This window comes from Chionomys nivalis, chromosome 18, assembly GCF_950005125.1.
Source record: "Chionomys nivalis chromosome 18, mChiNiv1.1, whole genome shotgun sequence".
Lineage (NCBI taxonomy): Eukaryota > Metazoa > Chordata > Mammalia > Rodentia > Cricetidae > Chionomys > Chionomys nivalis.
This window is the reverse complement of record NC_080103.1, coordinates 26,392,571-26,419,064: the sequence shown is the minus strand read 5'-3', so window position 1 is coordinate 26,419,064 and position 26,494 is coordinate 26,392,571. Positions and strand designations below refer to the sequence as shown.

Below are 26,494 nucleotides of genomic sequence, written 5' to 3'. Positions count from 1 at the left end.
CCACATAGCCTGGACAGTGAAGTGAACAACTAGAAACTGCAGGACGTGGCCAGCATCCCAGCCTTCTCAGGTCCCCCAAAGAAGTTCAATGCCACACATTAGCCAGAAGTCTTGAGAACCTGGTGCCCCTACCCCAGTGTCACCTGGATCCCCTTTAGTCTCCACAACTTTTCATAGTAAGAAAAAGATGAGAATGCTGGGACTCAGGCACTATACTGGCTTGCTCTGTCCTCTGGCAGGATGCACGTAGGCAGGACCCTGACCAGCCCACGGTCCTATGGCTGCTACATCACTCCATAGCCTGTATGGAGGTGCAAGATGAAAAGGTCCCTTTAAGAGCTAAGCTCCTGTTCCTGTTCTTTTCTGCTATTCATCTGAAGGGGCAGGCAGGACTTTTCCTGTCTCCTCTTTCACTCTGTCTCTCTCTCTTCTCTTTCCCCTCCCCTTTCTCTTTCCCCACTCCCTTTATCTCAACAAATCTTCCCACTTAAGTTGTATCTGACTGGCCATGTTTGTCCCTTACCTGTTTGGGGGCTTCTGCAGGGGTCCCACCTGTGCCATTTTACAACTACCATGGTGAAACTGAATTGCTTCTACACAATGGAGGTAAGAAAGTTCATGTCTGGAGTGCAGGATATCCTTTAGGGTTTCTCTTGGTGCAACCATGTCCTGTGATTTAAAGTAAGTGAGAAATTACAACAGTCTATCCCAGGCGGGCTGACAAAGGGCACAGAGCCATCACGAGTTAAGGAATGGGCAACTCCTCCACGAAAAGTGCCAAGATATGAGGTGCTTGTCAACAGTGGAAGGAAGACAGATTGGGTAGTAGAGGAAAATAGTTATAAATAAATACCTGCTAAGGTCACATAACCAGTTGCAGAGATTAAAATTGACATGAGATTTTCTTATTTTTGTTAAGAATGTGTTTGAAAGGTCTTTGTTTTCTTTCCTCAACTTACCATGTGATATAACATCAATTAAGAGAATATTAATGGTTATATAATTTTTAAGTTTGAGCTACTAAAGAAATGCCCCTCAAGGGACATTGCCACCTATTTTAAATTTACAATGTGCTTGTGGAGGTATAGGTATACCACTTTAGGTGTAATTTTGACCTGGTTAAATATGAAATGCCTTTGTGATGGTACATGGGCTAGTTGTATCATGTTTAGGTGTTATTATGACCTGGCTATTGTTTTCATTTGGCAATTAATCATTACATGATATGATTGTGTGTGAAGTTGAAAAGGAGTGCACTTGTGATAGCTATTCTTAGTAGTCAATTTGGCTAAATCTGGAATTAAAACACAAAAATAGACAGCACAGCTGTGAAGCATTTTTGATTAATTTTAAGTGGAAAGAGCTACTTCTAATCTGGATCTTTGAGGTAGAAAAACACACCTTTAATTCAGATCTAATCTGGGCCACACCTTCTGCTGGAAACCTATATAAACACGTGGAAGAAGGAAGCCTCTGCTCTTTGCCTGCTTACTCTCACCTCACGACTAAGTCCATCCCTTCACTGGCATTAGAGCCCATTTCTTTGGGATTCTAGTATATGCTGATGAGTAACTGAGACACCCCAACTAAGGGACTGAACAGTTAGTAGATTCTTGGACTATACAGTATACAGTCATTGTTGGATTGGCTAGACCACAGCCTGTAAGCCAATCTAATACATCCCCTTTCTGTGATTATATAGAGAGGCTCATTCTATAAGTTCTGTTACTTTAGGGAACCTTGACTAGTCAACAAGTCCCATGGATCTGTTGGTCCTGAGATTACTAGAGCAGATCACCATGCTCAGTTTTTTTGTTTTAAGATCACAATATAATTACAACACTCAGCTTTTACAATTTGGATTCTGGGTTCAAACTCAAGTCTACCTGCTTTCCAGATAAGCACAGATAAGGATCGAGCTGTTTTTCCAATTCTAGGAGTACTGTTTAAAAATCAAAGCAGAAATCAAAATGAATGTGTAAGCTAAGTGATAGGGCAAGAAAGGAATATTCAATAGATCATTATAAAACAGAATACTTTTTGAGGGGAGAGGTAGCTTAAGATGGGTACACGAAACTCCATTCTTTCCCCACCCAGTGCCACCAGGCCTGCACACCTGTGTGGAACCGAGATTGTGAGTTTCTCTTCCTTAGAATGGGGTTTATGAAAGTTGGAAAGAATAAGGGCTACTTTCAGAGAAATCACGTGAGATTCAGAAGGCAGTGAGAGGGTAAAACTACTACTATGCTCACAAACGATTGGTGATCCAGGACAAAAATAAGTACAATTCATTCAAACACAGGGTGATAGTTTGTGTAACTAACAGAGATATCATCTGCCAGACGTGTATGCCTGTACAAGGGGATATGATAGACTGCACAGAACGGCCAAAATACAGCGTAAAAATTGGCCTGACAAATTACGCTGCAATCTATTGTACTGGCCTGAGGCTGTTCAGAAGACTTCTCAATAGGTTTGACGTGGAAAAGATCTATGGAAACCAAATTGAGATGAATACATTGTGGAAAGCATTAATGGTAAGCCTGGTGCCTTCACTTGTTATTTGGATGTAGGGGTTGCCTGAACCACAACTGGCAATAAAGTTTTCCACCACTTCCAAATTCTAGAACACAGTCTGCGTCTCCAGAGAGTTAGTTCCCTCCGCCAGCCACACTGATTTCCTGAAAACCTCCATTACGTTCTCAGAGAGCAACAGCCGGTACACGGTTCCGTCAGTACTCGGTTCTTGGGGCTGCAGCCTCTTTTCTTTCACATGACTGAGGTTCCTCTTCTTCGATTAGACGTGTGGCCTCCTAATGCCGTCTCTTTGGCCCCTGTTTGATGGCAACGACTCACTGAATTTGAACAGCGGCTCTAGCTACTCTCCCCGCAACCGGGCAGCGATCCAGAAGCGAAGCGAAGGTCACCGGGAAGTCATTCTCGCGAGAGTACGACCAACTCTCGCGGTATCTCCCGGGTTCCAGACTCCTTAGCGCGAGGCGGAACCTTCCTGCAGCTCACCCTCCGCGGACGCCGCCGTTTGGACGGAAGCTCCCGCGGGGCGACCCTCATCCGGCCGCTGCTTCGCGGAAGATGGCGGGGCCCGAGCCGCCGCTGCCGCGAGGAGGCCCGGGCTCCGCTTCGCTCTCCCCGCCCCGGGGAGACCGCACCCTCCTCGTCAGGCACCTGCCGGCCGAGCTGACGGCCGAGGAGAAGGAGGACTTGCTGAAGTACTTCGGGGCGCAGTCGGTGCGCGTCCTGTCCGATAAGGGGCGCCTGGTAAGCGGGGGATGGCGGGGGAGGAGGGCCGGGCCGGGGTGAAGGCGATCTGCGCGTGCGCGGCGTCCCTGGTTCTGCTGTGATCCCGGCCTTGGCTCAGACGGCGGCTGCTGCCCAGCCGCTGCCCGACCCAGTGCCCCTTTACGTGCCGTTTGTGCGCCTACCCCCAGACGTGCACATATTTCTGTTAGAGGGTTATAGACGTCTGGAAAAGGATTCTTTGAAAACTCGCGGTTGTAGAGCAGGGACTACGTTGTTTTCGGAAAAGCGAGTGAGCTATGTGACGCCTATTTTTGACAGAAAACTTTCCCCAAGGTAACGATATTTTGAAAGTTGAAAGTCCTTGTGGAATGCTTAGGTATTTTTTTTCTTGGTGCGGGTGTTTGATTTTTCTACGTTTTTAAAAGGGCAGTGCCGCACGCCTTTAATCCCAGCACTCGGGAGGCAGAGGCAGGGGGATCTCTGTGAGTTCGAGACCAGCCTGGTCTACAAGAGCTAGTTCCAGGACAGGCTCCAAAACCACAGAGAAACCCTGTCTCGAAAAACCAAATAAACAACAACAACAACAAAAGATAATAGCCTGTGGTGGAGCCAGACAGGTTTTAAAAAGTTTTAGGAGACTTTGATTGTGTACTCAAAATTGAGAATTGCTGATTTAGAAGAAAGACCCCGATATTTACGCATTTACAGTGTTATGAATTCTAACAAATGGAAACGAAAATATTCTCTGGCTCAGTCTAAATATACTAAGACCATTCCATTTTGTTTCAGAAACATACAGCATTTGCTACTTTCCCTAATGAAAAAGCAGCAGTAAAGGTATGCATTTTTCCTTATTACTAAAGCTTTCGGAGATTTCTTTTCCATTCTTAGGACAGAGTGGAAGGTAATAGTAAGCTGTCATTTTTAGAAGCAAAATCATTTGTGTTCCAAGACTTTCCCCAAAAGGCTACAGTTGACTTGGCAGATGTTAAAGCTTGTCCAGTGATTAGAAACTGAGATGTAAGAATCATAGGTTATTAAGCAAGGTAAGGATAACATCATGTATAATTTTTTAAAAAGAAATTTGAAAGGATATTAGCTAGACAATTATTTGTAATGTTTATGATACCTTATTAATATTAAAAGATATAAATCTAAGGAATCATTTGTAAAGCTGTCACCTTTGAGCTAGGCCTCAGATGAGTCATTAAATTTTGAGAAGAAAACAAATTGTTATTTCGGGTTTAGAAAACAGTAAAATTGGGCGTGGAATGTTATAAGTCAGCCAGGTGCTAAATGCAGTGGCAGAAATAAGAATAAAAAACTGAGTCTCTATATATGTAGAAGAGAGGTAGTAAATTTTGTTTAGGAGGTGACCTAACTGAACTGATTATTTTGAGAAGGCAAAAATATGGTTAGACCCATGAAAACTATTAGATTCGGTTGATACACTTAAATAGTGCAGTGGATGTAGAGAAAAATTGGAGCTGAGAAGGCTACATGGGATGCTGTTTTAGAGGCAAAGGCAAGAATATGAATCTGAAGAGGGCAATAAGAAAATTAAGGGAGAGAAGTATTTGTATACTTTGGAGAGAAATTGTTTGTGGGTCTTAGACTACAGAAGTAATTAAGTAAATAAAGTGTTGCATAAAATACACAGGGTCTGAGTTGAAATCACAGTTCTACGGAAATAAAGTTTGTAGGTCTTAGATATATAGAATTCGACAACAAAAAGAGTAGTTCCGGTTCTTAAGTTGTTTTACATTTTTATTTACTTATATGTGTGTGCATGCACATTTTATTTGCACATTTGCCACTACACACATGCGGAGGTCAGAGGACAGGAGTTGGTGTGTCCTTTCACAGCATATGTCTCAGGGATAGAACTAAGATTATATCAGTCTTAACAGCAAGCACTTTTACCCATCTGAGCTATCTTTCTAGCCCTAGTTGAGGTCTTTGAACTGATAAACTTATATGACAAAAACCATGAGGATCTTTACATCAACGTGTATTGAATTCTTATGTTGTCTGTTTATTTTGAGGAATCTTTGGAGTACTTCTGTGAAAATCGTGAACATTTTAAAATATTTTCTTGAGCTGAGAGCAAGGTTAAGAAAGCTTCTTCAAATATATAAATGGCTATGATAGTCCAAGGGAAGATTAGTCAAGAGATAAAAACAACAAAAAAACCTAGAGAAATGTTGTGTTTTAAAAAAAAGAAACGAAGGAAAAGGAATTGCAAAATTGAAAAACATGCTATATTAATTGAAAAAGAAATGAGGGAGAGAGTCTGTGATGAGACAACTGAGAAATGAGCATAATCTACTAATCAGGGTTAATCAGCCTTTTTTTTTTTTTTTTTTTTTTTTTTTTTGTTTGTTTGGAAACAGAATCTCACAGTGTGGTCCTGGTTGGCCCAGAGCTCACTGTTTAGACCAGGCTGGCATCTGACTCAGAGATGTACCTTGGCACTCTACCTTCAAAAAACAGGGAAAACTAGAAATAATGTTTGCTTTTTATAAAACACGAAAAAAGCAGAAATCTTCATCAAGAAATAATACTGTATTTTTAAACTTGTTGTTACAACTAAGAAGGTTTAAACCATGTCTCAGTTAACAGGCCACAGTCAAACTGTACACAAGAAAAGCATAAAGTTCTTCAGTCTAAGTGTGTCATGTATGATGTAAGGAAATGCCCTGTTAAGACTTAGATGTTACTGCATGATGCTAGATTATGACTGCAAATATTTAAAAGATGAAAGAAACCAAAAATCTTGAATTCAGATCCCAGACATATCAGAGATATTAAAGTTGTTTGCATCCATGTTTTGGACTATAATTGTCTGAATGATTTTATATGACTATTATTAGGGAATATAGCTCATGTACCTGAATAAAGATGTAAAACTTAATGTAGATAACATTTTCCCTTGTCTGTACCCCAAGCTCCCAAATAATAATATCGAGACTAATAAATTACGAAAGCTCGACCGAAGTAGCAATGAAATAATTTTATGTAGAGAATAACCACAATATGAGGAGATGTATTAGAGGGTCTCAGCTTATGAGAATCACTAGTCCAAAGAGTAGCTAAAGAAAGACATGAAATGATAGAGGATGGAATTTCATCACTAACAGCTGGATTTAGAATATGAACAGTTAATATGTAGTAGCACAGCAAAATGGAACATGGGGATACAAATGCTAGGGTTAGAGAGTTAAAGTTCAGTTTTCTCATTTAGTCTCCTCATTTGTCTCAAAGTAGGAATCAAGGTGCTATGCTAAGATAGGAGAAGAGACTGTGGTTAAGGAAAAAAAAGTACAGAAATTTCTCTTAGAGATCAGTGCAATTTATGCCAAGATTGTGATATATAATTGTCTGGTGTCAGTAAGGGTCATCTTGAGCTTTTTGTGGTTGAAATTTAGTGTATGACCAGAAGATTTATTATGTTTTTTTTTAATCTGTATTCAGTTTAGGTATAAGCAGTTAGCAGAATATTGAAGTCAGATTTCATCTTACTAAAGAACGGTAGGTCGAGAAGTAATAGTAGTAAAATAGCCTGAGAAGGAAGTATGTACAATATTAGTAGTGAAAAAACTATAAATTTTGTTCAATTAAGATGACTTAAGTGATTTTTCTTCTTTTTTTTGTTGTATTTTTTATTGTTGCACCTAAAGGCGTTGACAAGACTCCATCAGCTGAAACTTCTAGGTCATACTTTAGTTGTTGAATTCGCAAAAGAGCAAGATCGAGTTCATTCCCCCTGTCCCACTTCAAATACAGAGAAAAAGAAAAGGTTTGTAGATATTCATGTTCTACTCCCATTTTGAAAAGTGCTTATGTGTGTGCATGTTTGTCTAGTCATTTTTTTTTTTTTTTTTTTGGTTTTTCGAGACAGGGTTTCTCTGTGGTTTTGGAGCCTGTCCTGGAACTAGCTCTTGTAGACCAGGCTGGTCTCGAACTCACAGAGATCCGCCTGCCTCTGCCTCCCAAGTGCTGGGATTAAAGGCGTGCGCCACCACCGCCCGGCCATCCTTACTATATTTTGTCGTATTTGGTTGTTATCTCTTAGAAGGCTGTTCTTTTCTAATGAGAGGCAGAAAGAGAGCAGATCCAGAGGGAAGGAGCTGGGAGGAGGAGGAGGAGGGGAAACTGTAATCAGGAGATATTGTATAAGAAAAAAATCTTACTGATAAAAGCAAATTAAAGAGCAGTATTTTAGTTCCAAGACTAGCCTTTGCAGAGTTTCATTACGGTAGTTGACGAGTAATATGCAAAAAAATCTTCATCTTCTAGAAACTTGGCTGAATTACAGCATCCTAGTCCTTTTAATGTAAAACCTAATTTTATTAGACTCAGAAATTTAAGAGATGAAGGTGAAAGAAGTAAGGCACTACAAGTCTCTAATTTTATGCGTAGATGCACATTAAAAAGACTTGAGTTCCCTAATACAGATGTATTATATAATGTATACATTATATAATGTATACATTATATAATGTATATTTTTGTTTCCTTGGGATCATTTGGAATTGCCCTACCATGTTCATAAACTGACTAAAATCTAAGTGTAAGGATTAAGTAGAGTTTAATTATATTCTCATTTTTTCTCAGTGGTGCTTGTTTGAGAAGCCCTTTAAAGGTTTTTGTGGTTTTCTTCCTTTCTTTCTTTTTTTTTTAATGAAATTGGTTTTGTAATGATGTGTTTGAAAAGCTTTTTCTTTTCTATATACAGTTTCGTACTCTTTCCAATGATAGTATCATTTGTGTTTCTCTTTGTTCTAGGTCAGATGACACTGTGGAAGATGATAAAGAGAAGAAAGAACCTGACTTTTTAACAATAGAAAATGGAATTGCACCGAGTCATGGGTTTGTATTTTTGTTATTTTTTATTATTCTGTCTTTGTTGTTGTGTGTATGTGTGTATACATATACAAACATGTTATAAGTAAGATTGTTTTTAAAGTCAGCATTTTAGTATCTCATGTATAATTTAATGTTTTAAATTTTGAGGTATGAGGTTTTTTTCATTGAATTTAATAAGGCATAAGTCTATTAAAGTGTTCAGGTCTGTAAATGAACTCCGATAAGTGCTCTGGTAAATGCTGCTATTTTCTTTAAGGTAATGTGTATATTAAGGAATAAGATAAATACATGACTTATATCATTTGGGCAGTTTTATGTGTTAATAATATATTATCTAAAGTGAGTTACTGATATGGAATTATTAAAATGTAATAAGCATATTTCATTTTGTTTTTGTAGGCTGACTTTTCCTCTGAATTCATGCCTCAAATATATGTACCCACCACCTTCAAGCACAATCCTTGCAAATATAGTAAATGCTTTGGCAAGTGTGCCCAAATTCTATGTACAGGTATGCAGAATCAACTTAGCTTTTGCTTATGGGATAAAGTTTATAACTTGGTACTGTAGATACTGTGCTGATGCTGATACTCATAACATTTTTGGAATCTTACGAATTCCAGAGAGACAGTGTTTTACGTAGTGTTTTTAAATGTAATGAATTGTCCCATGCTACTCTCAAGTAGTAACTTCATAAATAGAGTGAATGGAGATTGAGGCTGCATTTGAAGATGTAATTTGTTATAATTGTTTCTTGAGTATAACATTGGCTTATAGAAATCCTTAAGAAAAGGTATTGGTTCAGTAAATGGTTGAGAACTTTGATAATAATATTACTTCTCAGAATTATAAAATATAGGTAGTATATATTTTCTTTTTTCTTTGTTTCATAGTCACAGTAAACTGGGCAGTTATATGAGAACATTTTCAATAGATTTTTACACTACAAGACCATTATATTCTTAGTGTTAGGAATTAAAATCAATGTATTTGTAGAAATGACAAATATTGTAGGAGGATTAAGGTTCTGAAATACTGGTGCCTTATTTTCTCTTGGTCTAAGTGTGCTTACATGCTAGGTGTGGTAGTACTTGCCTTAAATTCCAGCACTCAGAGGACAGAGGCAGGAGATCTCTGTGAGTCTAGATCAGCTTGGTCTGTATAGTGAGACTTTCTCAAAACAAAAGAATGTTTTTCCAGATTTTTTTTTTTTGGTATATGAAATATATGAGATTAATCATGACATTAATTCTATGTTACTTAAATATTTTGCTACTTTAAGGTGCTTCATCTTATGAATAAAATGAATTTGCCCACACCATTTGGACCTATTACTGCACGACCCCCTATGGTAAGAAATTCTTAGAAATTTTAGGAACCATGGTTTTCTTTCCTGAGAGGTAAATTTTATCAATTTTGTAATTTCTTCCGGTTTTCTATTCTTTAATCCCAAGAATCACAATTGATAGTATATTAATCTGTAAGTATAAGTATAAGATAATTGTATTTAACTGAACTATCTAAAAATTCGTTGCTGTGGTTTTGATCCAAATGGCAGCTAGCTTCATTTGGAAAGGATAAGTAAGGTTGCTAAAATTGTTCAATAATTTACATAGTAGGGTGTCTGCTCTTGAGGTTATTTCACAGTGATACTGTGTATTTATCAGTAATACTAATGCAAAATTATTTTTTGCTTTTAACATACAGGTAAACCTGAGTTTTCTTTGTAGTTGGCTACTATTCTATGAACTATTAACTTCCTAACTTTTTATTGTAATACCACCATGTACTTGTTGTTTAGAAAGTAATATTAGATACTATTAATACAGTAAGTTATGTCTTGTCATAGCTATTCCATTTCAAATAACAGGGAAGGAGGGATGTTTGAGTCATTCAGAAGACCCAGGTTGTCTTTATTATGTGCCTGTCCATGCTGGTTAGGATATACTGTAGGTCAGAAACAAAGGAAGGATTACATATCAAGTTCTTATGCTCTTATTCCTTGGGGTAATTTACATGGTGAACTATAAGGTATTTTTCCAAGTTTTTGATGGCTAGGGAATAAAGAAAACCTAACTGTTACCATCTAGCAATCTGCTACCACAGATATTCCCTGAATGTATGTTGAATGTATCAAAGAAGAGAAATATTTAAGAGACTCAAGAATTTATGTTGAATGAGATTCTGTTGATGACGGTTAAGAAGTTATACAAAATAGTCTGTTGTGTAAATATCATTAGTTTACATAGTATCTGTTTTGTTCTTTTAAATAGTATGAGGACTATATGCCATTGCATGCACCCCTTCCACCTACATCGCCTCAACCACCTGAGGAACCTCCCTTACCAGACGAGGATGAGGATTTATCTAGTAAAGAATCGGAATATGAAAGCAGTGATGAGGAGGACCGGCAGAGGTTTGTGATGTGACATACTTAATTTTGTTCTAAGAATAAGAATGTGAAAAAGACATGCTCTTCTATATTTCACATATACTTTATCCAAAATTAGAGTGCATTGAATTGTATCCCAAACCTCCCCAAGATCTTGAACATATATATAGTAGGTCAGTGAATACTAGGGTCTTTGGAAAAATTTTTGGATAAAGAATAATTTTTTAGATTTTTTTTTTTTTTAGTATTACAGAGTGCAATGGAGCCTCATTATTTATGGTTCCATATTTATTATTTTGCTTGTTAAAATTTTTGTAGCTCTAAAATTACTTTTTCATTAAAAAGTTGAATTATTTTTCTAACTCATAATTTTTCTTTACAAGGGCTTGTTAATAAGGTGTTTCACTAATTTGGTGTTTGCCGTGACATCATAGAAGATAGCTTCTTAGATAATAAGCATTAATTGGCTTTACATTTTAAACAGTTGAGTGCCCTGTACTCTTGTCTTCAGAATGATTTCTAGAGGAATCATATACCGTTCTCTACAGAACTTACATGTTAGTACTGCCAATAAATAACTCCCTTCATTGGTTAGCTTGAGATTCTACATGTTTATTTAAAGATTCTGTAAAGAAAAAAAAATTGTGAATTTCTTGGCAATTTTCTGGCATATAATCTAACATTTTCTTTATAAGTCCAAAAGAATAAATACTTTTTCCTTTGTGAGTGAGGCATGGTGTTGGTCACATGTCACAACTATAACTTAGTTCTACTCTCCTGTCAGGAAAGCAGCCATGTTTATAGTTGATGAATAGAAGTGGCTGTGTTCCAGCAAAACTTTATGTATATGCAAGAGCAGATAACTAGCTTGATTTGATCCTTGGACCAACACCCACCTTCAATGAGTAAGTGATGTGAATCTTAACTAACTACGCAAGAAGTCGGATCTAAAAGGAAGTATTAGTATGAGTCAGGCCTCAGAGATTTTGAAAATATATAACAATTTTACTAAGCCATTGCCCATCTAAGTAGTGATTTTCCTCTCTATGGAAAAATTAAATTGCAGGTGGGACTCATACTACCAAGTAAGAATAGATAGAATATAGTGGAAGAGAGATATTTAGCAAAGCAGGTAGTTCTTCATAGTAATCTATCTCACTATGAGCTAGCACTGCTCTGTTTGGCAGAATATATACAAAAACTGGAATACAGAGAATTCTAAATTGGATACAAAGATTAGTATGTGCAAACTGAAGAGTAGTATAAAATATTAATTTTATTAACGATTCCCTTAGATAACTTAAAAAAATTTAGTAAACTTGTGGTGCTATTTAGAAATACTTTAAAAAGTATTTGTAGTGATTCTAATTACAAATACTGTCATATTCTAGACCAAACTCGATTTAATTTTTATAAGTTTATATTTAGAAATGTCGTATGAAATACTGCCTAAAATTCATCTTCAATCTTAAAAGAGAACAAAACCAGTTTCTAATGCATGTTTTTATTTAGTGATAATTTATTTACATTTTAACAAATAAAGCTTGCCTGGTGATCAGAGTGCAGAACTAAGCCGCTAGAGGCCAAGGAGTAGTGGTACACACCTTTAATCCCAGGACTCAAGACAGGCAGAGAGATGGATCTTGTTTATTTCAAGGCTACCGTGCACTAAATGAGATTGACTCTGAAGAGAAACAACTCACACAAAGGTGATCCCAGCACTTGGGAATCCTACACCTTTTAATCCCATCACTAGGGAGGTGGAGACCAGAGTTATATGGCTGACAGAGAGAAATATGATATGAGAAGAGACTGGAGCTTACTGCATTCTGAAGTTTGATGGAGACAGTTGCAGCCAGAGGACAAAATCTGAGGAGACAGTCGGCAGACAGGGCCCACCCTTTGGTCTGAGCATTGGTAGAACTAAAAGGTCTCTTTAGTGGCCGGCTGCACTGCTTCTCTGATCCTTCAGCTTTCATGCCCTAATGTCTGACTACAGGTTAGTCAGCATTTATTTATTAAAACCAAATAGAATTTGTGCTACGTTTTTATTACTTTCTGGGAACAAAACAATTTTTAAGAAATATATTTAGTTGTCAGATATTTATTAATGTCTTATTATGTGCCTGGTCTTGTTTTAGAAGGTTAGTGTATTTTTGGTGGATAATTTTGATATTGATGTGTAGTTTAAATATTTAAATGTTTGATTTTTTGGGGAGGGGGGTTTCAAGACAGGGTTTTTCTAGTTTTGGAGCCTGTCCTGGAACTAGCTCTTGTAGACCAGGCTGGTCTCGAACTCACAGAGATCCTCCTGCCTCTGTCTCCCCAGTGCTGGGATTAAAGGCGTGTGCCAACGCTACCTGGCTAAATATTTGTATTTTTAATAACATTTTTATTGTGTTTGGTTTGGAGACTTCTAGAAAATGTCCTAGCTGTTCAGCCCTAGCTGCTAGGAATTTGCTATATATACCTGGCCATGTTCTGTTAGTAAATTAAAATAAAAGGCACAAATAATACAATATTTTTGTGTATTATAAGTTTTATGGCATTTTATTTGAATATCTGATATTCATAATGAAAATTTTTAAATTGGTAATGTAAAATCTGGCCAATATTTTAAAAATAGGATTTAAATGGTACAGGTCAATTTAAGATGTGAATTTTTGTCAAATCGATTATGTGTGTATTGGTGGCTTTAAAGTTAACCTAATTAGGTTTAAATATATTTCTTATTAAAGATAAAAACTATATTCTAGAATACCAACTCTTATTTGCCTCCCCGTTTCTTAACAGAATGAACAAACTAATGGAGCTAGCAAATCTTCAGCCCAAAAGACCCAAAGCCACAAAGCCACGCCAAGTGAGAAAAAAGCGAAAATTAAAGGACATGTTGAATATACCTTCATCAACTTCACATAGGTAGCTTTATGTATACTTATGAAATGAAGGTTGTTTGTATGTTCTTTGTGTATTCACTTAACTCAGGTTATTCTTCAGTCTGACAGTTTGTTAATTGATTACTGGTATTATATACAACTTTTCTTCTGTTACAACTCTGGGCAGTTAATGTTTAGTATGGATCTTATTTGGATATTTTGGTATCTATCACAAAGGAGATATTAAAAACAGCACTCTCAGGAATTTATGAAACTTGCAGTTAAAATAGACACGCATATAACATGTTATATCAAAAGGAGGGTGTGGCTAGGCTTTTTTCTAGTAAACAGGTGAAAGTATAAGCATATACTACATAGTATGAGATTTCACAGCAGTCAAGTTTTCTAAAAACTTTTATTAAAAAAACTGATCATGGTAGCACACTTGGTTGGTTACTGGGTTTCTGTTTGCCAAACTCACAGAGTTTTTAAAATTCTATTTGTTTACCAGCATTTGATAATACTCAGTATTTATTTCAGATTAGCATCTTTTATCAGGTATATTTACTACTTCTTACTAGTGTTTGCAGTTTTAACTTCATTTCACTCTTCTGCAAGTTACATTTTAATAGAAATAATCTTATGTATAAATTAATGACATCTTAACCTCTTTCTATGTTGATAGGCTTTTTTTTTTTTTTTTTTTTTTTTGGTTTTTTCGAGACAGGGTTTCTCTGTAGCTTTGGTGCCTGTCCTGGAACTAACTCTTGTAGACCAGGCTGGCCTCGAACTCACAGAGATCTGCCTGCCTCTGCCTCCCAAGTGCTGGGATTAAAGGCGTGCGCCACCACCGCCCGGCTTGATAGGGCATTTCTTTGCTTTTAATTCTTATAGCATTGCGAAATAGCAAAAACACTGTAAGTCACATTTTCTGGTAGCTGTTTTATACAGTAAAAAATAAGCAAATCAGGGCCAATAATGATAATTATTTAATCCATTATACTCAAGTATTTCATCATACAATCTGTATATAAAAGTTACTGAGCAGTTAGACATTTTTCTTTACAGAAATTCACTAATTGCATGTAGCTGCTGACTGTTGAGTTGCATACCACATCACTGATTACACAGTGTACAATATATACTGCATTAAAAGCACTGCCAGATGATGAGGTATATAGCTGTAATCCTGGCACTTGGGAGAAGGGCGCAGAATGCTTAGAAGTCAAAGTAATTCTCTACTATATAAACCAAGCTTAAGCCTGTCTTAAATTGACTGGCAAGGTAGTTCCCTGGGTAAAGGTTCCTGTGGCCAGTGATGATAATTAGAGTTTGATCCTAAATATCCATATTGTGGAAGAAAATAACTGTCACAGTTTGTCTTCTGATGTAAAAATATTCCCTACCACACATGCAAAATACATGTAAAACAAAAAAAAAATCTGCTGTTTAAAATGAATGGTTAAATCCTAACTTTTTCATTTACCATTGACTTTAAACTTTGAACATCTTTTAATTTTAGTTTCCTCATCTATAAATTAGGTGTTTAATAGTATCATTACCAACTATTGAGCTTTATTGGACTACTAACTCTAGTCAGTTTGTATATTCCCTAAAATATATAGAATGTTTTATTTGTCATCATGAGCTTTTTAAAGAATATCTGAAGTAATGTTCTTAGAATTTTATTTTAAATTATAATCATATGTTGTGATTGTTTTTTATTATAAATACCAGTTTGCATCCTGTGCTGTTACCATCAGATGTATTTGACCAACCACAACCTGTAGGTAATAAAAAAATTGAATTCAATATATCTAACAACATGCCAGCGGCATTTAAGAAAGATTTGGAGAAGGAGCAGAATAATGAGGAAAAGAAATCTGGTAAGAGAAATTAGTTATTTCATAGACTTTTCAACCTTTTTTTAATGTTAAAATAAAATTTTATAATAGTGTTTGTCAGCTTTACTTAAAGTATGCAGTTAGAGACTTGAGATTCTAGCTCATTTGATAGAGAACATGCATGGAACTCTGTGTTTAGTCCCCAGTACTTCATAAACAGCATGGAAATGTAGCTTGTAATTAATTCCAATGTTTGTGAAACGGAGGCAGGAGACTCAGAAGTTTGGGACGTCCTTGGTTAATGGTTGGAATAAATTAGACTTTATCCAAAATGTAAGAAAAAATTATCAAACATTAACATATATATGGTTAGATGAGTCTCAATATCATGGACTAACATTTTCAACTCTTACTTAATAAAACTTAAGCTAAGTGGAAAGATTGTTACCGTTGCTTTTTATTTTCTGGTATTTTGAGATAGGATTCTCTATGCATACCAAAGCATGTTAAAACCCATGGAGTTCTCCTTTCCCAAGTGCTAAACATCAAGGCTGTGTTTATTAATTCCTGTCTCTTCTTATTAATTTTTTGCAAGTGATAACATCTCCATGAAATTTAGGGTTTTGCTGATTATCGAGGGGTAGGGAGGTTAATGGAATGTTTGTATCCCCAAATGTATCTTTTGTATTTTTTTTCCAGACTAACATGTTGACACAAATCTTTTAATTTATGTTGAAAGGAGTGAGGCTGTTTAACAGCATTCTGATGTCACATTCTGAAATTCTTATAACCATTTTAGATTATCTTGAGTCACTGTATTTGGCTAGAATATTATCATTTTTATAATTTAATTAATTGCACATTTAGCTTAGCATATAGTTACTACTATTTTAGAATGAGTAGGATAAACAATCAATTGCTACATACAGTATACACATTCTTATCTAATGTTGAGCATTTTCATCAGATTCCCATTTGGTACATCAAACGGAATATGCTAAGGCTTAATTCCTTTTCTTTCCTCTTTGCCCCCTAAGGAGTACTACAAATCAAGCGTTTGACTCTTTAGCTGTTGTCTATATCTGCCTTCATGCTACAATAACAGAACTGAAGGGTCAAAACCAAAGTCTTGCCTTGGCCCACAAAACCCTAAAGCACTCTTCTTTGAATATTTATAGGAAAGATTATCCTGTTTCTGTTCTGAAATACTGAGAAACATTAAATTACCAAATTGTACTTTTGTAAATTGTAAGTAGAAAACAGGAAAATAAACCTAAAATATGTTTTGGAATATGAAAGGATTTTTTGTTGGTTTGTTTTCTTTTGGTTTTATTCTTATGACTGATATTAACGTTGAACTCTTAGATTCACCAGACACTGAACTTGATGACTCCAATACAGGATTTGGAAAAATCTTCCCCAAACCCAATTTGAACATCACAGAAGAGGTTAAAGACGATTCTGATGAAATGCCTTCAGAATGTATTTCTCGAAGGGAGTTGGACAAAGGTCGAATTTCTAGAGAAGGTAATTTAATGACATAAACCAACTCATAATCCATCTCATACTTTGTATCTCATGTCTTACTGAAATTAGAACTCTACAGGTCATTTACATTAAGATAGACACTTTAGTATCTTTCTAGAATTAGTTTAATGACACTTCTTTGTTTTTTTAAAAACTCACTTCATACTGGGGAAGTTCCTTACCATACAGTGTTTGCAGTAAATATTTGGTAATCAGTTTCACAAGGCTGAAGTTACGTATTGTGTATATAAAAGAGTTGACAAATCATTATCATAGAATATCTAAAGTAGATACAAGGTCATTATTAAAATTCAGTGATTAGAAATCTGAATTTAGGATTTTATATAGCAACATTATTCTTAAAATTATTTTCATATATTTTAACCATTTTCTATGTGACAAAATACCAGGACCAAAGAAACTACAAAAGAAGCATTTAACTGGGTTATTGTTTTCAGAGCTTTAGACTCCATGATTGCAGAACAAAGACATGGTAGAGGCAACTGAATGTTCATGTCTGTATCCACAAACTGTAGGAAGAGAGAACACAATAGAAATAACGCAAGTCTTTAGAAATCATAAAGCCTTTTGCCAGTGACACACCTCCTCCTCCAAAGCCACACCTTCTAATTGTTTCTAAACAATTCTGCCAACTGGTGATTATGTGTTCAAACATAGGAGCTCCTAGCCCCCATTCAAACCAACATACTATTATTTTTTTTTTATTTTAGTATTTTTTTTAATACCTTTCTTCACAATAATAAGGAATTAGCCTTCAATTAATATCTTTGAATATAAAATCTAATTTTCCAAAGCAGATAAATATGAGGAACCATAAAGAGGTTTGGAGACCTTTGTCTGAAATTTCTGGCTATAAATTGTGAATCCTTTATTCCTACATTTGAACATGACAGTGACTAATGATTTGGGAAATGCATTTTAAGCAGAATAGTTAATAAATGGTTTTCATCCATATTTAGGAGTTTAGTAAAATGGCTTTTATTTTGGTAGAACTCTTCAAATGGATTGTGGAACAAATTTTTATTCTATATAGTTGAGAAATTTTAAACAAAGGTTCAATTTTTTAAGTAATACATTTTAGATTTTAATATAAATTTGTGAAATATTGTTATTACTATCTGTTAACATTTTCATAAAGCTTATATTTTGCCTTTTTTAGCAGTTACAATTGAATGTTATTTTAAAAATTGCTAAAGGTATTTTAATTTTGTATCTTTATTTTGCTTTGTTCTTAAAAAGAAATGGAAACCCTGTCGGTTTTCAGAAGTTACGAACCTGGTGAACCAAACTGCCGAATTTATGTAAAGAATTTAGCTAGACATGTTCAAGAAAAGGTAAGGTGAAATTTGCAATTTGATTTTGTTGTTTTGCTCCCCCCCCCCGGTTTTCTTATTTGTCTATGTTCTTCTTACCCTTTTTTATTATTGTTAATTTCAAATTCTAGGACCTTAAATTTATCTTTGGAAGATATGTTGACTTTTCTTCAGAAACACAGCGGATAATGTAAGTGGCAGACATAATTGCAAATTGTGTTTTATGTGTTACAAATTCACCATGTTCTGTTACGCTTGTTTTTTTTCTTTAGCGCTGAAACTCACATGGTAATTCATTTGTTCTCCTGTGTAAATGTCCTTTTATCAGTCTAGAACAGGAATAGATATATTTCTATGTAAATGAGCAAATAAAATTTTTAAAATTTTAAATCAGATATTTCCTACAACTGTTCAATTTTTCTTAGTATGAAAGCTTATATTGACTGTATGTAAAGAAATGTTTATTGTTATATTCTACTAAATAACCTGTATGTACAGAACTTCTGATAAATTTTGTCTGAAACCTTTTGACACTAAAGTATTGTTACTCAGCTTCCTTTTTTAAAACTTATTTATTTATTCATTTATTTATTTCTATGTTGCCTAAGAACTATGTGGAGAGCTTGGTTCAATGATTTTATTGGCCCATCTCCAAAAATAGGTTTTCTAGTTTGGTCAGAGCTCTGGATTTGCATTTCTAAAATTGGTTTTAGCTATTTAATTTTATCTCATTTCTAAGTGAAACCAATACTTTCAAATCTTACCTGCCTTGTATGTCATTTGGATATATTTTATGTTCATATGTATAAGTACATACAAGATAGATATTATAAAGATTGTATTTCCAGTATTATCTTGCCTATAATTACAATTTGAGGTAAAAGAAAGTATGGATTTAGGAAAAGCTGTAGATCCCCCTATGACTTCTGAGAGAAGTAATGTTGAAAATTTCACTGCAAAAAAATGCACTGCATTTTCACTGTGTGTATTTGTGTGTTCACAAAAATACTTAGGTGGATGATTACACCTGTTTGTGTGTATGCACCTGTATATGTTTTTACACACCCTCCTCTTTATGTGTTTGTGCTTGAGACAAGTATTTTTTTGGTTTTTCGAGACAGGGTTTCTCTGTAGCTTTGGTGCCCATCCCGGAACTAGCTCTTGTAGACCAGGCTGGCTACAAACTCCCAGAGATCCTCCTGCCTCTGGCTCCCGAGTGCTGGGATTAAAGGCGTGCGCCACCACCGCCCGGCGAGACAAGTATTTTTATTGGCCTGATACCAAGTTGTGAAAATGGGTAGTCTGGCTGACCAGTAAATCAGGGGCCATATGTTTCTACCTCCCTGTTTCTGCAATTATAAGCATTACATCACTATGCCCAGCCTTTTCTTTTGTTTCTTTGCTTATTTGTTTGTTTTAATGAGAGTTTATGAGATTGAAGTTGGACTTTTGTGCAAGCAAAGTAAACACATTTCTATCTGTACTCTTACGAGGCCTGCCAGTTGATACTATATGTTTTTTTTTCTTTTGTTTGTTTTTTGAGTTTATAATACTGGATCATGTTTTGTAGTTTGCAATCTCATTTTTATAAATAGATTTTTAAAATAGTTTTATGTCCCAATATTTATATAATTATGTTGTAGAATAATAAGACACTGGGGGAGTATACTAGGAATAATGTGTAACATTATCCCTATGCTTGGAAGAGTCATTCTTTGTCTATGTACCATTAATAAAATGATAGCTTTGAGTATCTAGCAAATCCTCTATCTACTGTAAAAGTTTGTAAATGTTCATAATAATGTAAATTCAATATTGTAAACCAATTACTTAATTAAATTAATTTCTTAGCCTTTTATTCTTTTTTTAATCACTTGAGTATATAATATTGAACTCATTGCAAGATGTGTGTAAAAAGATTAATTAAAAATTTTTAGCTTGCTTTGTTGTTAGTATAACTATACTAGAACCCTGGATCATAGTAAAACAAGAAATTAAGAGTTTGCTTTTATCCATGCTAGTGATATAATTTTAAAACTATGAGCATAGCAGAATTGTTGCTTGTTAAGAACAATACAAAATATAATTTTGGAATATCTAATTCAGATATTTAACTAATAGCTCTGTTGTTACATTGAAATAGTAGATTTTTGAATAGTTAAGACCTTTGACTCATGATTTTAATTACTATTTGGTTTTTTCTTTTACTTCTAGGTTTGATATTCGCTTGATGAAAGAAGGACGCATGAAAGGACAAGCTTTTATTGGACTTCCAAATGAAAAAGCCGCTGCTAAAGCCTTAAAAGAAGCTAATGGCTATGTTCTTTTTGGAAAACCCATGGTGGTTGTATCCTTTAACTCAATCCCTTCTAAAACCCTGGGGTTTTTTATAAGTGGGGTATAAATAATTAATTTCAAGTTGTTATTTATAATAATATCAACAATTGTTATTCAAGGTTGAGTTGTTACTTATAGTTCAACATGCATTAGCTCAGTCAAGTGACAAATTTCCTTAATCATTATTGTAAAATATTTAACTTTAGCAATTTAAGGGAAAGTCCAGCCAAGTTTATACATTTATTCAGCTCTAAATTATTTTATGTTAAGGTAAAAACATACTATCTAGAAATATACTTGGAGTCACTGAAGGGATTCAGTATAGAGTTATTGTAATTCACATTTCTACTTTGGAATTTAAGTGACCAAAATACATCTATCATTGCACGGCTGTCTTGTAGTAAAATCGTTTTAAATTAGTGAGGGTACAGTTAAGAAATGTGACAATTATAAAGAAGAGCAGATACTTTTTAATACCTTTCAAATTGTGAACATTATGCAAGACTTAGGAAAAATTTTAATGCTATTTTCTATTCTGCGTTAGATATTAGGACTGTATAGTTTGTATTTTTATATATTAGATCTTGATAAAAATAGCACTTTATGTTCACTATGGGACCCTTAATTTTAACGCATTAGCAGTTTGCTCGATCTGCTAGACCAAAACAAGACTCTAAAGAAGGAAAACGAAAATGATAGGAATGGATAAAGGTAAGTTTGGAGAAAACAGTGAAAGATACGATGGTTACTTGGAGTAAAAGCAAGCAAGCATAAAAGTCTTGTGGATTACTACTATTCAGACATATAATTTTTTAATAAAATTTCTGCCTATATAGTCGATTCTCATTAGCTTCAAAATTGTCACTAGAATAAAATCAGCTTGTATGTAACTTTTAGAGAAAATTTTCTGGGTGGAATGCATTGGTTTTTACTTTGTATATATTCCTTGCATGATGTTTGTAATTTCTAACCATTGTTGTAATGACTTGGAGAGCTTGATAAAAACAGGTTGCTGGTCCTTCCCTCCAAGATTTTCTATGTCAGTAGTTCAGAGGTGGGTGACAGGTAGTCCCATTTATCCTATGGTTAAGGAATTTCTCAGCATTTAGTAATTGTAATACCGAAAGCAACAGTATCTGGGAAGCCAGGACTAATTGGGTATTCTTACTGGCACTGTTCCAGTTGTACAGTCATTGAGTTCGTGAATAACAATGAGGTGATTGCTCTAGGGACCTCACTGAAAACATCAGTGCTGTGTATTTAGAATGATCATCAATTTTTTCAAACATGATTTTGTGGCATAATCTTTTACAACACAGTCACTACTTATGTGAGAAAATGATTTCAAAGGGTAGAGTTAGAGATTTTAAATTATGTTACTTTGAGAAACGAGTGGAAATAATCCATTCAGGATTTTTTGGGGTGTGAGCTAGAGATATTTTACTTTTAGTTATTGTACTCTTAGATCCTGAAAGAACATGTAAAAATAATCGCTCAAAATTGCTGTTGGGGGGGTATCAAAATAGGAAGATTTGCATACTTTATAATCTCTGTGAGTTTCTTGGAGTATTTAAGCTTACTTTCAAGACAGTCAGATGTCTTAAATACTGTGCAGAAAAAGAATTTTAGTCTGTATTTTAGTAAATCATTTATAAATCTACTGCTACCGATTAGCAAAGAAAATAAACTACGTTCTGCTGTTCTTCCTTAGAAGCATTCCTGCGTAAATACTGCTGTAATACTGTCATACAAGAGTATCCTTTCTTGTTGTATCCTTTTTGGGGCAGTGGTTTTGTTTCATTTTGTTTTCTAGAAATGCTTTGTCTGCCATCTATCTAGAGTAAGCAATACTTTTTATAATCAAATGAAATATTTCTCAAATTAGTTTTGTAGCTTGATCAGATATTTTACGTGTATTTTAGATCGACTGTTTAATTTTCTACATTATCATATAATCAAGGAGTTTTGTTCAAGGAAAGTTAGTGAATCAGGTCCCTTACTGTATACATATGCTTTACTACAGAATCTGGTAGTATTTCTTCTATACGTGAATTTCCTCAATCTACTTCAGGAACATGCTTTCCGTTTCATGGTATATCCCATTTAAGTGTTGTTCTAGTTTCATTTTGTTGCTATGACAAATACGCTGACAAAAAACAACTTAGGGATGGAGGGACTTATTTGTGTTATAATTCCAAGTTACAACTCATTGTTGTGGGGAAGGCACGGCATGAATTTAAAGTATAATATCCACAGTCAATCAGAAAGAGAATAAACCCATAGATCTTTTCTTGATTAGTCTGAGCTAGTTTTTCCTCTCAGGGTCCCCTTTCCTAAGGAACAGTGCTACCCAAAATTGACTGAGTCTTAACATCTATCAAGGCCAGGTTATGCCCTCAGACCAACATAGCCTAGATAGTATTTATTATGACTGTCTTCCCAGGTTATTCGGTGTTGTGTCAAGTTGACAGTTAAAGCTGTCTAGCACAGTTCTATATACTATGTTCTAAAATTTGGCTGGGAAAGGATATTTTTTCTTTAGTAATAAATATATTGAAAACTAATAAGATTTCTATAAAATTCTCAACAGTACTTATCACATTGAAAGTCTAACTGAAATGTCTTTGACAATTGGAAGGATTTTCCTTATTCTTGGTCTTTTCAAAACTAAAGTGAAAAATTCAAAAACAAAATTTATGTATGTGTGTTCAAATTTTGACATACGTATATATAAATTTGAAAAGAATAACAGATAAGACATGCTAGACTTCAGATAGCTTAGTCAATTTTTTTCTAGAACTAAGAACAATGATTCCAGGCTGTATGATAACTACAATCTCTCTGAACAATCGGTCTCAAATTTTCCTGCACATTTATATCCTGAGAACTTTAAATTAGGTAATAATGAATTACCTGCTTTCTATCTTAAGAGTTTGATTCTAGTGTATTACTAATGTAGAGAGAACCACCATGGAAGAGTTTCTATGTATAAATATTTCTAGACTCTTTATTATAGAGCTAATAAATAAAAATCACTTGGAATAACTTCCAGTAATATATTTTGAATGGTTCCCTTAGTAGTAGAAAGGACCACTGAGAACTGTAGATAATACTTTGTTAAAGTGATTGACCATTGTATACCAACTTAATAAGGCATACAATGTTATTTTAGCAGTAAAATAAAAATGCTCAACATTTTGTGGGAAATGGTGCTAATATAATTGTGTAAAACTACTCGAAATTCTCTTGTCACCCTAATAGTAGAAGCTTTCCAAAACTGAGATTATAGTCACTTGCTATATACAATTTAAATATTTAGATTTAAATATTATAAGTAGCAGTTATTTTGTTGTATTGACATGATTCACTAATTTTCTCCGTATAAGTATTCGGGCTTTTTAAAGTTAATGAATTGAATTATTTTCAATGGAATTTTATGGTGTTTTAGGTTCCTTCTGAATTCTCTGCCTTTCAAGTACTGTGGAATTATGAGAGAAGAAATTTGCCCTCTGGACTATGGAACTGTGCGTAACAACTTTGAAAGCACTCAAAAATCTCATGTTTTCACATTAGTGTTTGAAGATACTTTATAATAGTTTATTGCATATATAATAAATTATTTTCTTCTCAGCAGTGTTCATAATTTTTCATTACTTAACCTATATGGCTAAGGAAGTGTAACTTAGCAATTAATATAAACTAATTAACTATAAAATAATTATTATAAATTAATTTTTTAGTACTAGCTATACATTTTCCTTTATACTTCCTAATCCTATTTTCCATTCCTACCTATATACAATGCACTTTCACACATATTTTTAAAAAATATTATTTGGGTAATTATTTTAAGAGGAGTTTCAGTTTTTACTGATACTATTGCCTGCTGTTTTGGTAATGGTAGATTTGTCTGTTATAAAGTATTAATATTAGTGATCATTTCTAACCTAGAATTTGAATTTTATATCTTTAAAATTAATTTCTGTAGAAATATTGCTGAAAGGTAAAGATGTTTCTCATAGTTAATTATTTCTTTTGCTTGATAAAATTTATTTTTATTTATTTATTTATTTATTTTGGTTTTTCGAGACAGGGTTTCTCTGTGGTTTTGGAGCCTGTCCTGGAACTAGCTCTTGTAGACCAGGCTGGTCTCGAACTCACAGAGATCCGCCTGCCTCTGCCTCCTGAGTGCTGGGATTAAAGGCGTGCGCCACCACCGCCCGACTGATAAAATTTATTTTTAATAGAAGAATTAGATGTTTTTACAAAGGCTTTTATTTGTCACTTATATATTTATATATAGAATATACCTTAACCTTAGAGCTGCTCTCCAAAGGCTGGTGCCTTCATTGATATGTCCTTGAGAATTATAACTGTTTCCTTTGTTTTTATGGCATTGCAAAATTGGCAGAATAAAAGAATTCAATATAGGGATTAGAAATAGAGGTGAACCCTGAGACATGCTGATAATGTTTAGCTTGCCATAAACAGAGAACAAAAAGGAAAATCTTGATCTGATGCAGACAGTAGACAAATACAGTAATTCCTCAATGAGTCACTAACAATGAGTTGTTAAGATTAAGGTTTAGCTGTACACGTGACCTGGATCAGAATGAACTAGTTAGCTGGATGAAATGAGAAATAATATTCAGTCAAATGGAAGAGAAGGTTTTTTAAAAAAAAAAAAAATTGAGAGCAATTCTTTCAGGTAAATAATCCTTGTATGTTTAGTTGTCTAAAACTTTTTGTTTCAAAATTATATGTGCATATACTGTCTTGCATTATCTCATCCATTTAGAAGATAACTCCTAAAATTTGTCTTTTTTTTTTCTCTGTGAAGAAGTTTTCCACATATTTATCATGAATCATAAAATATTATTCCAAGACAGGACTGTAATTTATTTTACTGAATAGATGGATTTTTAAATACATTTTTCATTTGTGTTGAGATTAAATATCAGTGAAATTACTAGTTCTCCACATTAATTATAGTTATTCTAATTAAATTACATTGTAGAATCCATAAAATAATACTCAATATCAAAATAATTTCTAAACCACCCATAATATGACTTTGACAAAGAATATAAGTAAAAATATGTATTAAATTAGACCAATGTATGGACATTTCTTGATTGTCATTTTTTAAAATAGGTATTTCATCTTAAGGATGTGATTTAATTGCTCATAATGATAAAGATAGTAATAGTTATACCATTGTAATGATGTATTTTCTAGATTAAATTTAATTAATGATCTTCTATATAAAAAAAATTTGCTGTCTAAAATTTGTCTTTTAAGTGGACAAGAGAAATAAGTCTTTAATGGGCCATTTATTAACAAGTTTTTGTTTTGCTTTTAAGATTGACAAGGACCAGGATCTTTCCCTGGTGCATAAGCAGGCTTTTTGGAGCCCATTCCCTATGGTGGATACCTTGCTCCGCCTTGATGGAAGGAGGAGGGGCTTGGTTCTGCTTCAGCTTAATATGCCAGGCTTTGTTGAGTCAGAGGCCTTCCCCTTTTTGAGGAGGGGATGGAGGTGGGTTAGGGGAGTGAACAGAAGAGGAGGGAGGGCGAACTATGGTTGATATATCAAATGAATAAAAAATTAAAAGATTGACAAGGAAACTGTGGTAATGGGACTGATTAGATGATGAAACATTGTAGAAAGGAGAGAAATATTTCTGAATTAGAAATTTTGCATATTAAGCCTGGCGGTGGTGGCGCACGCCTTTAATCCCAGCACTCGGGAGGCAGAGGCAGGCGGATCTCTGTGAGTTCGAGACCAGCCTGGTCTACAAGAGCTAGTTCCAGGACAGGCTCCAAAACCACAGAGCAACCCTGTCTCGAAAAACCAAAAAAAAAAAAAAAAAAAAAGAAAGAAATCTTGCATATTAATAGGATAGTTTTAAAGAGGAAAACAAGTAGCTCATAAATACTAATACTGTGAAAGACAAATTTTCAGTCTATATATTTTTAGTTTGATAGGTCATGTAACATTTTTGTTGATATTATGTTAAAACTTTTATGTTTACATGGCAAATGCCTGAGAAT

The 26,494-nt window shown here is 34.5% G+C and overlaps 2 protein-coding genes across 4 annotated transcripts in view; both read left to right on the top strand.

Moving 5' to 3' along the window:
* Nucleotides 1–2,613: 2,613 nt before the first annotated feature.
* Nucleotides 2,614–26,142, top strand: Rnpc3 (RNA binding region (RNP1, RRM) containing 3). 3 transcript variants are annotated; one of them, XM_057792980.1, is made up of 15 exons: nucleotides 2,614–3,279; nucleotides 4,051–4,098; nucleotides 6,942–7,060; nucleotides 8,050–8,133; nucleotides 8,530–8,641; nucleotides 9,413–9,481; nucleotides 10,404–10,546; nucleotides 13,316–13,441; nucleotides 15,136–15,284; nucleotides 16,644–16,769; nucleotides 18,030–18,124; nucleotides 18,235–18,293; nucleotides 20,318–20,450; nucleotides 21,080–21,151; nucleotides 22,152–26,142. In XM_057792980.1, exons 1-14 carry the CDS (start codon nucleotides 3,094–3,096, stop codon nucleotides 21,134–21,136), a joined length of 1,506 nt encoding a protein of 501 aa, XP_057648963.1. In that variant the 5' UTR covers nucleotides 2,614–3,093; the 3' UTR covers nucleotides 21,137–21,151; nucleotides 22,152–26,142. The 3 variants fall into 3 exon arrangements, with proteins under 3 accessions (XP_057648963.1, XP_057648962.1, XP_057648961.1); XM_057792979.1 differs by having other exon boundaries at nucleotides 2,617–3,279; nucleotides 16,608–16,769; nucleotides 23,889–26,142; XM_057792978.1 differs by having other exon boundaries at nucleotides 2,618–3,279; nucleotides 16,608–16,769; nucleotides 22,152–24,378.
* LOC130889327 (alpha-amylase 1-like) overlaps nucleotides 23,301–26,494 on the top strand; it is a 47,957-nt gene continuing 44,763 nt past the window's right edge. Inside the window, exons 1-2 of the mRNA XM_057792976.1 lie at nucleotides 23,301–23,338; nucleotides 23,889–23,964. The gene's annotated coding sequence lies outside the window, so the exon portion shown is untranslated. The remainder of the gene's footprint in view (nucleotides 23,339–23,888; nucleotides 23,965–26,494) is intronic.

Bases quoted from the DNA above. Each gene is read 5' to 3' on its own strand.
- Rnpc3 (XM_057792979.1), top strand. From the start codon at position 3,094: ATGGCGGGGCCCGAGCCGCCGCTGCCGCGAGGAGGCCCGGGCTCCGCT. The intron at 18,294-20,317 runs GTAAGTGGCAGA...TTTTACTTCTAG, and splicing joins TCAGAAACACAGCGGATAAT to GTTTGATATTCGCTTGATGA. The intron at 20,451-21,079 runs GTATCCTTTAAC...TTAACGCATTAG, and splicing joins TTGGAAAACCCATGGTGGTT to CAGTTTGCTCGATCTGCTAG.